The sequence below is a fragment of the Lycorma delicatula genome, chromosome 2 (genome assembly GCF_047948215.1).
Source record: "Lycorma delicatula isolate Av1 chromosome 2, ASM4794821v1, whole genome shotgun sequence".
In the NCBI taxonomy this organism is placed as follows: Eukaryota; Metazoa; Arthropoda; class Insecta; order Hemiptera; family Fulgoridae; genus Lycorma; species Lycorma delicatula.
In genome coordinates this window covers 71,049,017-71,061,124 of record NC_134456.1, presented here as the reverse complement: position 1 = coordinate 71,061,124, position 12,108 = coordinate 71,049,017, and the positions used below count along the sequence as shown (strand labels likewise).

General features: G+C 28.3%; 1 protein-coding gene across 1 annotated transcript in view; it reads left to right on the top strand.

The window, feature by feature from the left end:
- The window catches only part of LOC142319888 (synaptotagmin-12-like), a 59,734-nt gene extending 48,503 nt beyond the window's left edge, over positions 1 to 11,231 (top strand). The window contains exons 7-9 of the mRNA XM_075357561.1: positions 2,752 to 2,883; positions 7,530 to 7,649; positions 10,856 to 11,231. Coding sequence (XP_075213676.1) covers positions 2,752 to 2,883; positions 7,530 to 7,649; positions 10,856 to 11,044 — 441 coding nt within the window. The 3' untranslated portion in view covers positions 11,045 to 11,231. The remainder of the gene's footprint in view (positions 1 to 2,751; positions 2,884 to 7,529; positions 7,650 to 10,855) is intronic.
- The last annotated feature ends 877 nt before the right edge of the window (positions 11,232 to 12,108 follow it).

The following is a 12,108-nucleotide window of genomic DNA, read 5'->3' as shown; positions in this document are numbered from 1 at the left end:
TCATTACCCTGAATGAGTACATAATCATAAACAGTTCATAAAATCAATAAAACAGATTAATCTAAACATTTCAGCCACTATAATCAATCAAAAAACTAAAATTATTTCATTTATTTGATGCTCAGTATCACTTTTAAATTCAACAACCATTCTGAAGAACTTGTGGAGTTTCTAGGACCAGGCTAAATTTACGTAACCAGATTTTGAACTTCAACTCATAAGATATATTTTGCAATGAAATGAGTTTCTTACTTATGCAGTTAAACATTTACATTCTTGAGCACATCAGTAGTGAACTGGTTGCTGATAATGATCTTTGGTGAACTAAACTACTGCAAATCAGTTTCCCTCAAGTTTGAATCTGCTAAGTTTTTATTTAATAGTAAATAAATATTCTTAAATCAAAACAATTCTAAAATAAAATATTTTTTTCATAGCCTACAGTAATATATTATAATTTTCTTATCTTTACTGCTAAAACCTTTTTGCCCAAATCATTACTTTATTCATTGTAATTTAATCTAAAATTGTTATTCCAGATGAGTGTGAATTAAAACGTATTATATGGCAATAAACTTACATACAATTACATGTAACACAGCCAAATAATGACATTTTAAATATAAGGTTCATATAACCTGTTGAAGTTGTTAATATAAATTTTTTTACTGATGAACATAATACATCAGCAGGTAAGAACATAAATGATTTTACCTGCAAGATCACACTGATTAGTCATATTTTTAAGTATATTGTTTATTATCGAGTACATGATTTATGTGTAATATTTGTATGTGTTACTGTTCATGTGACTGTAGTTCAATATCTAAATAATAACTGAATACAGTAATACATATTAAACATAGTTTAATATAATCGGCTGGTAACCATGCCAGCGACATAAACTTGTTAAGATCTACTTAAACAAGAACATTGAAAACATCTTTATTTACATTGAAAATAAGAAGGAAAAATAAAACATACAGGACTGACCACTGTCATAATTTTGGGGGCCAATTTCTGCTGTGAAAAAAGCTGATGTATCAGAATTTTGACGTAGAATTTTTGAATAAATTGTATTCAAAATAAATTTTTTTTTATTATTAAACTTTGATTATATTTTCAATAATTGTACAGATTGAAAGATGATCAATGTTCATCATTTTTAGTTGATACATTGAAACCAAAAGATCAAAACCAAAACCAAAAGTTTGCTAGCAAAGCACCATCACTAAATCCTCTGTTAAAAAAGAATCAACCACAGTTATTTCATAAAAAAATTTGTTTGAAAAACAATTTGATTGCAAGCAGTAAAGATTGGCGATGCGCACCACTTGGCCTAATCCTTATGAATGGTCTAATTGTAAGTTCATAGAGTTTGTTCAACAGTGATTTTGTGCATTAGTACAATAGGTACTCATTACAATTTTATTTTATGCATAAAATGAAACACACTGAACAACATTATTTCAAAAGCTTGATGTAAGAAAGTGAAATAATGAAAGATTAAACAGGCTTTACAAATGAAGTTATAGGATTCACAAATTAATAAATGGTGGAATGTTTTTAAAATGTACATTGATCTAAATTTCAGTGCAGTGACCAGCATATTGATAGGTTATCAAAAAGCTGAAATCCATGTTTCATCAATGTGTATTGTACAATAATGGAAAATTGTCATCTGACCATCCAAGAAACGGCTAATAACATTAGATTAATAATGTTTCCTACATGATCTTAACAGATGATTTGTGCATGCACATGCCCAAAAGCAGCCATAAAGTATATTAAAAATGGCTGATCAATATATTTTTTCATACAGTTCTAGGTGAAAAGTAAACAGTATTCTTATAATATTGTAACCTTCAGTAGCCTGAGCATCTTGGAGAGTAATATACTGAAAATTAAAGAGTGTGAAGTAAAGAGACAAAATGCTAACAGAAAGCCATTTTGTATTGTATTAGTAAGGGTAAGGAAGCCTAGCTTCATCCTCTAAGCATTACTGTTTCAGTTTGAGGTGCTTGTACAACACTGGTTAGGAAACAATATTTCCCAGACAGTTATACTGGTAGAGCCACTCCCATCAAACTACAAAATTACCAATTTTAATTACCAATTACCAAGATGAGATTTCCAAATATTTAGCAAGAAATTAATGGGTGTCTACCAAAACCCATCAGGGAGGAAATGTTCAAGGATAAAGGAAAGGTATGAATAATGATAAAGGATTACTCAAAGAAGTGCTGCAGACCACCTCTTGTATCCTTTATATTCTGCTTTTATCCTTATTAAAGGATAAAAGCAGAACATAACTGATCAATGATTCTGTTAAAACCAAATTATAATTATGGCAGCTTTTAGTAATATATATAGTTAATTTTCCTCTAGATACTAAAAAAAACCATCACCTGATTTGAAACTCATGTTTCCTTAAGGAAAATTCTTCCTCGTCTCCAATAACCAATAATTTTTAATAGATGAATGTAAAGAAATAAATTGTATAATATATGAAAGTACTCAACTGAACTTAATATGCCATTTAGACAAATTTTCACTAAAGGATAACAGAAACCCATGTTTAATAATTAATTTTCATTAAGATCACTGAAGTTAAACAATCTTCAGTGCTGTATAACTTTATACATTGGCATTTATTATTGACTAATATTAACTCACTTCTGGTAAATCCTCCTGTTACAATTATATCGTCACATTATGTGCATTAATTAATTTTTATTTTTTTTTTTTTAGAGAGAAACTGAATTAGGAGAAGTATTATTCTCTCTTAGCTACTTACCTACTGCAGAGAGACTGACAGTTGTAATGGTAAAAGCAAGGAATCTTAATCTTTTTTCTCAACAATCTTCTGATTCATTTGTAAAGGTAGTAAAAGTTATTAATAACAATATCCAAATAAATATAATTATCTAATTCTATCTGCCCTTTAAAAGAAGTAATAGCAACCAGCTGATTAAAAAATTCCCATTTTCAATCTTTTTGTCCATAAGAAGAAACTTACTACTACCAACATTTTTAACAATAAGTTGAACTGAACTTAAAATGCAAAATTTATAAAGTTATATCATAGAGTGCTTTACTACATGCTACACCAAACTTGGGCTTGCAAAACTACTAACTCTATCTGCTGGTCCCCAGCAGTATTTATACCTCCTGGCCTGCAGAACGAGACCCAACCATCCTACTGATTGTTGAAGCATAATTATTATCTACACTTATGTTTTTATATAAGTTTTTTCCAGTTTGGGGTAATCCTTCTGGTCAGACAGGAGTTTTTGGAGGTGCCATTGTCTGTATTACAAGTACAAATTATTAAACAGAACTGTTTCTAAATAAAGAATCCCTTTTAGTTCCTTCTACTCTTATTTCTTTATATTCTCTCTCTTTCTTCTTTCTGGAAGAAACGATTGCACTGACCCCAGTACAATATAAATCATAAATTAAAAAAGTCTGTTTTTCTTTGATAAATTAAATTATTTTCTCTATTCCTTTTAGCTGATTCATATCTCTTCACAAAGTACATTTTATGCTGGTAAAAACATAATGTGCAAAAGTTTTGAAACTCATTTGGAAATATATTGGGCAAATATTTAGTTGTACAAACCCTCAAGGGATCTTTTGTATACAGTGATAACTCAAAAATAACATGATTATTGGATAGATACATCAATGTCCCATTCACAATTGCCAAACATATCCTACTTCAATGATGTTAACTTTAAATTTTACCAACAGTTAAGATGTAAATTAATAAATCACCCTAACCCATCAATTGTTTATCCACTTCACACTCCCTAGCGATCAGTTAAATGACTAAATTGACAACGAAACCGAGATCTTCTAAAATGAAATAATATTATACACTTATAGCTTACTTCATGAAATAATTATGCATTCTATAGTTCTATTGCTTGATAGTGTTTCAATATATCATCCACACCAATGTAAAATTCACTAAATATAAAAATACACACATTGAAATGTGCTTAAATAAAATCCCAAAAAGAAATAATAATAATAATAGAAATGAAGGTTAGAATCAAAACCGGTGTTCCCTTTGTATATATAGTTCATTGGTGACAGACTGATTAAAAGAGATAAATTTTTCTTTAGACTCTCAATGTTTACTTAATGTGTAAATATTGCAATAATTGTAGGTAACCTGAAAAGATAGTTCTTATTCCTGAAAATTGCATTCTCAAAGACAATAAATATCCTACGGCAGGCTATTAAAGTAAGAAATGATGTTTAGCCATCATTTCTCACTTTACCTTCGTCATTAGTTGAATACACAGCTTCACACCAACAAACCAAGCCCAGTAAAATTTAATGAATATTAGGCCCTGTACGTAAAACCTTCATTCTGTTCATACAGGGATTGCTAATTAGTTAACATCAGTAAGCTTCTTTTGGTCTTCTTATTATCTTACATGCTTTAAATTTGTAGCAGTAAAAATATAAAACTGGAGCATGTAAAAACAACAAAATTTAGATATTATGTACCCATTTCTGTTATGAAATTTATATACTTTCTGCTTCAACTCAATAGGAGGATCTTAACCCATTAAATGCCAGAATTAAATAAACACTACTTTTTTTTTATTAATTACTTTATTTCATCTATTTGTAAGTATATAAAGCTAGAAATATTTTCATATCAACAAAAAATTCAGTAATGGCTTAGTAATAAAATTGTTCGTTTACGCACCTTTGGCCAAAAGCATAATATAAAATGTAACTTTGTAAAAACATAAAAAGAAACCAAACTATTTATAAAACTAGAAAAAACAACTATGAATATACTACATTAAATTGTTTTTAGTTTATTGTGGATTTATTTTCTTTGCGGTAAATGAAATTCTTTGAAACATTTTGAGTACAGGTGGACTTTACATTTTATACACAAAAATATTGAGTGGTTTTTGCACAGCTTACATCGTCTTCTAGCTTTGTTTGCATGTTCGGAAATAACATGTCCTACTTTGTCCAAACGAATATTTTCCGGCAAACTATTTTTTAAAGGCCGACCTTTGGTTGCCAATGATGGAGAAAGAACATTATCTCCCCGAATTTCAGCGATGCACTGTGGTATTTTTATTTCCTCACTTTTGATCAACGATAATACAAGGTACGACCTAAAGTCAATTTGACTGATTTTATCATGGTTTACAAGCCGATATAGTTTCCACGAATTTACTATAACAGAATCGATAGCATTAGTAAACAATGGCCACCACCACTTTTTTCCACGCACTTTTATTCTATAGTTTCCAATGACATTGTCATGAGAATCCACGCCACCCATGAATTTCGTGTATTGTGCTACCATTAATGGCTGACTAATAATTATATCTTTTCTTTCTTTTCTGCTATATCTTTTTGTATTTGCTAATGGGTAAATTCCATTGTGATTACTGGCAACTGTCACCACTGCATTATCATTCCATCTAGCTACTGCAAAACTAGTTTTTTTTATCAAATGCAAAACCAAATGTACCTCTATCCATCTTCTGCAATACTTTTGAACTCTTTAGTGGGCAATTAGGAAGCCTATTTTCTCTGACAGTGCCAGTAGCAAAATATCCTTTTTCATTGAGTAATTTAAATAGATCATATGTCAAAAAAAATTGTTAAAATAAATTCTATGCTCGTTCGGATGGGATACAACATTTAACATATTGAGTACTACTTGTGACCCCAGACCATATTCAGATTTTTCTTTTTTAGCACCTCCGTTTGGTATAATTGGTACAAATACCCATCAGAACTACATAAACACCAAAGCTTGAATCCAAATCTGATTGGTTTTCCCGTTATAAACATTTTTGCTGAATGCCTACCAGAATATGGCACCATTTCTTCATCAATAGATAAATTATGAGAAAAAACGCCCAACTGTAAATTACGTTTGTTTATTTCATGCAAATTTATCGTTCTTGTCAAGCAATTTGTTATCGGAAAGGTGCAGGTTCCTTTTTATTGCTCTAAAGGTGTTACGGCTCATTGAATTTCTGACTATTTCTACAACCTTATCTTCATCCTTACTCCAATACATTTCTGTTTGAGGTAACGTATGGTAACCAGTCAGTATCGAAATTGTAATAAATCTTTTTAGTAACGCACTATTTAAAGAAAAATCATGCCGATTGCCGTCATGTGCATATTTTATACTGAACTCTAAAATCATATTCAGCAAATCATTATCAAAATAAAGGAAAAATATTTAAGGGGTGATTTTCCTGTCAGTTTATTTCTAAGATTTCTATTTGTCTATGTTCTACTGAAATTGGTTCAATTTTTTCCCATTTTGGAATGTTTGTTTTGGGTTTAGTTTTAGATTTTTTTGGTTTATCCTTGCAATTTGATATTTCAGCATCAATGTCTTTTTCTGAATGTACATGAATCTCAAACGTACCTGCTATATCAGTTATTGCCTGTAGAAGGGGGTCTCGATTAGCAAATTGTCATCAAAATCTTCTTCATCTGTAAGTTCATCAACTTTAGGTGGAATTTAAGTCGCGTCAATAGCAGTTGCTTGCGATATGTTGTTATCTTCATCTAAAATGGACTGCAATTCGTCAAGTGTCAGCGGTTTTTCAAAATTCCACAATTTAAAAAATACTTAAATTATAATGAATTCAACTCGACTCTTGTAAAACTAATGCATGTACATAGTAAATAAACACTATACTAAAAGACGATGTAATATTGTTTGAGATATTTCTTGAGTAAATTTCTATGAATTATAAAATTAATACCGAATACGTATTCAAAATTTAATAACAAAAGGAAACGCTGTATCAATTCAATAAAATGTTAGACTAAACAAAACTACAACGATGTATAAGCAAAGCAATGCAACACAAGACTGTGAGAATATTCCAACATAACCTATTACGATGTATGCTTAGCTCATGAGTCATCACTCATTATGCCAAAGGTGCGTCATCGCACCATTATCTTTAACGACTGCTATTTATAATGATTTTTAAAAACAAGTTATTTTTATCAATTGACAATAAAAAACAAAACCTAGAGATATAATTAAAATAATAATATTATTTATAACAACCACTCTGCTATCCAAATATATTATAAAATGAAGCAGTTACACGGAATGTTAAATTACAGTAAGTTTGAATGCAGCTAAACTTAAAAAATAAAAACGTAATCAATTATAACTTATGTTAGGGTGATCAAAGAACTTAACAAAGTAAGGCCAAATTGTAAAAAGTGAAGAAAATTATTTAGAAATTTATAAAAAAATTATTTTAGAAAAAGGTGCGTTTACGCACCACTGGCAAAAAATCGGTTAATTAAAGTGCAGGTAAGCAAACAATAGTTGCTAAACTGATAGAAAAAATTATTAAATAATGATTGGATAATCCATTCTGACTATAGGAAAGGATTCATCTTATTCCTAATGTTCTTCAGTTATAATTCCTACAATAAAGATGCTGTTAATTATATTACTGTTTTTATATTTATTATTATAAAATACTTTTTTGCAGGTGTATTTATTACAGCATGGTAAAAAAGTGCATAAAAAGAAAACGTCTGTAAAAAGAGGGGAAAGAAGTCCAATATTCAATGAAGCAATAATATTTAGCGTACCTGCTCATACACTGCAGGTTAGTAGTTATAATTAGTTTTAGTATTATTGTATTTTTCAATAAAATGGTCAATAGCTAGATTTACTTTACATATATGTTCAGTCTTTTCACATTGTATTATATTTTGTAAATACAAAATGTCTATCTAACCTTAAACGGTTAATAAAATCCTATAAATTTTAGCAATACTACTTATAATATAACAAAAATTATGTATTGTATTTTATATGATATAAACTAATTGAAGAACTAATATAATTGGAGAGAAAGTAGATAATGTTGAAAGAAAATAAAATTAATTTTGATTCATTGTAAATTTAGTATTTAATTATAATTGTGTTATAAGAATTGTTTAATTTTTTGTAATTTTAATTAATATTTCTCTTAGTGTTTTAAATTTACTAATGTGTGCACTACAGCATTATTATTCTAGTAAGAAATTACATATTAGCTTACATGCATTGCTTATGCCAGCAAAAAGCATAAAGTTACTAATGTATTTTGTATGGTATTTAAATGGTTTTTTTTAGGTGAAATAGATTTGATTTAAAAATAAATTATTTTATTTTATCAGAGTTCCACAGTTAATCATTCTATTCTGCGTTAGAGCTCATGTATTTTTTTATCTGATAATATCTTAAGAGTACTAAACATTCATTCTTGAAAATTTTGTGGCTCTATAATAAATGCTACAAATGTAACATCCTGGAAAAGTGAAGCATAAGAAAGTAAAGTTAACTGCCAGTATTCAGTAAAAATAGTTCATTTTATAACCACAGAAATATACTCAGTAGTGTAGTTTCACTATGTTGCCATTTCTTATCAAAAAAAGCAGTTGATGTCACTTAAAACAAAAAAAAAAAAATTCATTATATAATTTTAAGTATTTTTAGAGTGAATGCCCTATTCTATTGCATAATTTGTTTATATATTATAGCATATAATAGTAAAAAATTCAATGCTATGCTCAAAGCACTCCTCTCCATACAGAAACAAAATCTGATTATAAATTATTTCAGACAAGTTTCAAAATAAATATCTTTGAAAGAGATTTTCATTTAGTATTTATAAAACTTTATTCTATTAAGTTTAACATTTCATTATTTCCTTAGAGAATTGTTCAAGCAGTTTGTTTAGAAGATATTTTAGGTAAATAAAAAAAAAAATTTTTAGAGCTCTGATTCCAATGTCCTTAATTTGGGTGATTATATCTCATGAAATTCATGATCAAATTGTTTGAAATTTTGTTGCATTATTTGTCGTATAATTAAACTTTGACTTAAAAATTCAAATTTATACTTTTTACACTTTTCTATTTTTGATGCTCTTTACATGAAATAAGGGCCTCCATAACTAAAACCTATAGAAACACAGAACAATATTGACTTCATTGTAAATTCAATATTATAAATTAAATATTAAAGTTCCCAATAAGAAGTTTATTTAGTTTTTTTAACTTTTTTTTAGTATTATGTGACAGTGACAATGAAGAAGGGGTTCTTTTGCAACTGCACTAAACCTCCATGATTAATGTTTTCCCCTTAAGTATACACTTAACTACCTCTCACTCCCTCTCTCTCCTTTAATCTTCTTTCCACCATAATTATAATACAACATTTAAAAAAAAATTATTATAAACTACTATTACAGAATTCATTTAGAAAAATTTAATGAAAATCCTACATGAAAAAAAAATTTTAATCTTAATGTTTTACAAAAAATCTAATCTGTACATTGCATCAAAGGAAGATGTAATCCCTTTCTCGCTGTATAATACCAAATAAATAATTATTTAATAGGACTAGAAAAAGGGATTATTTTACAATTTATTGCATTTTTTCATAATGACGAGCTACAACAAGTAACATTGAACAGATAAACATTGACAATTATTTCAACCCTGAACTGCTTGAAACAATATTTTTATAATAATTTGTAATTTTTATTTTAATCCTTTCTTCCTACATATCAGCTTTGAATTACATGGCAATTACAGGCTCACTGTAGTAGATAATAAATACAAACATCTGATGAAGCACATAAAAGCTGTTGAAATGAAAAATTAATAAAACAAATAAAAGTCAAGCTCTAGCTTCTCATAAAATAACAAGCTATAACCTCAATAGCTGACATCGTTTTTTCAAAATCATTAGTCACTTAGCTAGATTAATGCAATTCTCCAATCTTTCCTATTGCATTATACCTTTTCATAGCAATTTATAAAATAAGTAAATTATATTGTCGAGTTAACCACTTGACCAGCCCAGGACTAAACCAGGCTGGTCTAGTAGTAATTAAATTGTTATCGCCAATCAGTTGATTTCCAAAGTTGAAGGTTCTGCAGTGGAAATCCTAGTAAAAATTAGTTGCTTTTAAACAGATTTGAGCGCCAGACTAGTGAATACTAGTGTGCTTTGTTAGTTCGAATTCAATTAACATGTTTCAGGAATGGTTGGCTTGAGTCTGTATAAGGCTGTACCACATTAGCATGTTAATGTTAAGTACATATATATATTTTAGTAAAAATATTATATATTAGTGAAAAGATCCATATTTTAGTGAAAATATTGAAATGTACGTACTAGAAAAAGAAATAAAAAATATTTTCAAAAAAGAAGTAACAGAAAGTATAGACTGAGTAATTTACTTCTAATCTGTATGTTTTCAACCTAGAACTTACAGAATTACAAATTATAATGTTTATCATTAATCTAAATATCAGTATATGTCAATAAATATTTAGTAAAAATAAATAATGTGATTCCCAATAAGGAAAAATTAATCTTTTTATTTCCTTTCATTTAACATTTATGAAAATCAGTTTATTTGATAAATTGCTGATTTGTTTGATATCATGACTACATATTTCATTTATTTTCAATTATTCTTTTATAGAGTTCTTAGTTTATGTTCTATTAGTTACATTTCATTAAATTTCTTATATTCCAAGTGTTTTATCAAATAATAGTGCACATTTTAGTAAGTTTTTATAAATATATTTATTGTTATAATACTACTTGTTATATTGGTATTACATTCTAGTATAATCAGTTGACTACAGTAGGTAAGTATATTGGTAGGAGGAAGAAGTGTAGTAAACCTTACGTTCAAGAGTAAACCTTTCGAGGATTTTTACAAATACTTTTTTAAATGTAAATATAATTTTTTTATGTTAACTATTTTGTTGGATTTCATAATTAAATTAGTATATATATTTTTTACAGACTATTCACCTTAGAGTTACAGTAACAGAAGTGATACACAGTGATATAGCGGCACAATCTCAGTCAAGAAATATCGGTCATGTGATTATTGGAAGTCAAAGTGGTGGTAAAGCATTAAATCATTGGACTCAGATGTTGACTTCATTACGAAAGCCAATTGCTATGTGGCATCCTCTTCGAACTAAATAATTGTTATAAATTTTTTATTATAATTAAATATAAAATGATGTTAATTTTTAATCAAGGTTATTTTTATAAGTAGTACTGGATAATCTTCTAAAGCGATACATCACATTCTGCATACTGCATAATATTGAATTAAATATCAATTATCATAAATGCACATGACAAATAAATAAATGTTTTGATATTATTGTACGAGGGAATACATCTACAATGTAGCAGTAATAATAATTACATTAAAAATAAACCAACATAACAATGTGAACAAATTGTAAACATAGTGACCTTTAAGTATTCTTAAAGTATACAGAAAGTAGCAAAATATTCATTGAATGAGAAAATCTCAACAGAAGTAAAAGTCTGTGTGAGCATAAAAATAAACATTTCAAACTGTTGAAACTGAATAATATACTTTTTTTTTCTAGAGAGGGAGATATTTACAATAAACTACATGTTAACATTATGAAGAAGTTAGTCTAGTATTACTGATATCACATGCTCCCTGCTTGTAAAATCTGCATCTGATTTCTATTTACGTTGAATATCCTTTACTGCATTTAATTTCACTGTTAAATTCCTCCCTACATAATTGCAACCTCTCTTTATTATTATGGCAATATGATTCTTATTAGCCTGTTCTTTAAATGGTATTCATTCTCTATTTATTGTAGATGTTGTATTTAACAAATATCGTGCTGGATGGCTTGTATCTTGTTGTATAGAAGCTACATACATGTATTATTAAATCGCCACTAATTTGCATCGTCATTTGCTATTACAGAGCATCCAGTTCAATTTTGAGTTTTTGGCTCATCGTTGTAAATACTGGTGTAATTTTTGTATTCAGATTCTAGCTTTATCTGAACAACGCAACTTAATCTAACTAACTAAGCTAACTTAACCTGAACAATGCATATAGGTATTTATCTACATTATAGAGATAAGTTCTTACCATGACTTAGGATTTATTCATAGAGAGACTTCCTTTTTTTTAATATCTAATACAAGTGGAAGGATAATGTTATATTTACTCATAATTTCAGCTGTACATATTCCTATTGGCTGAGGAT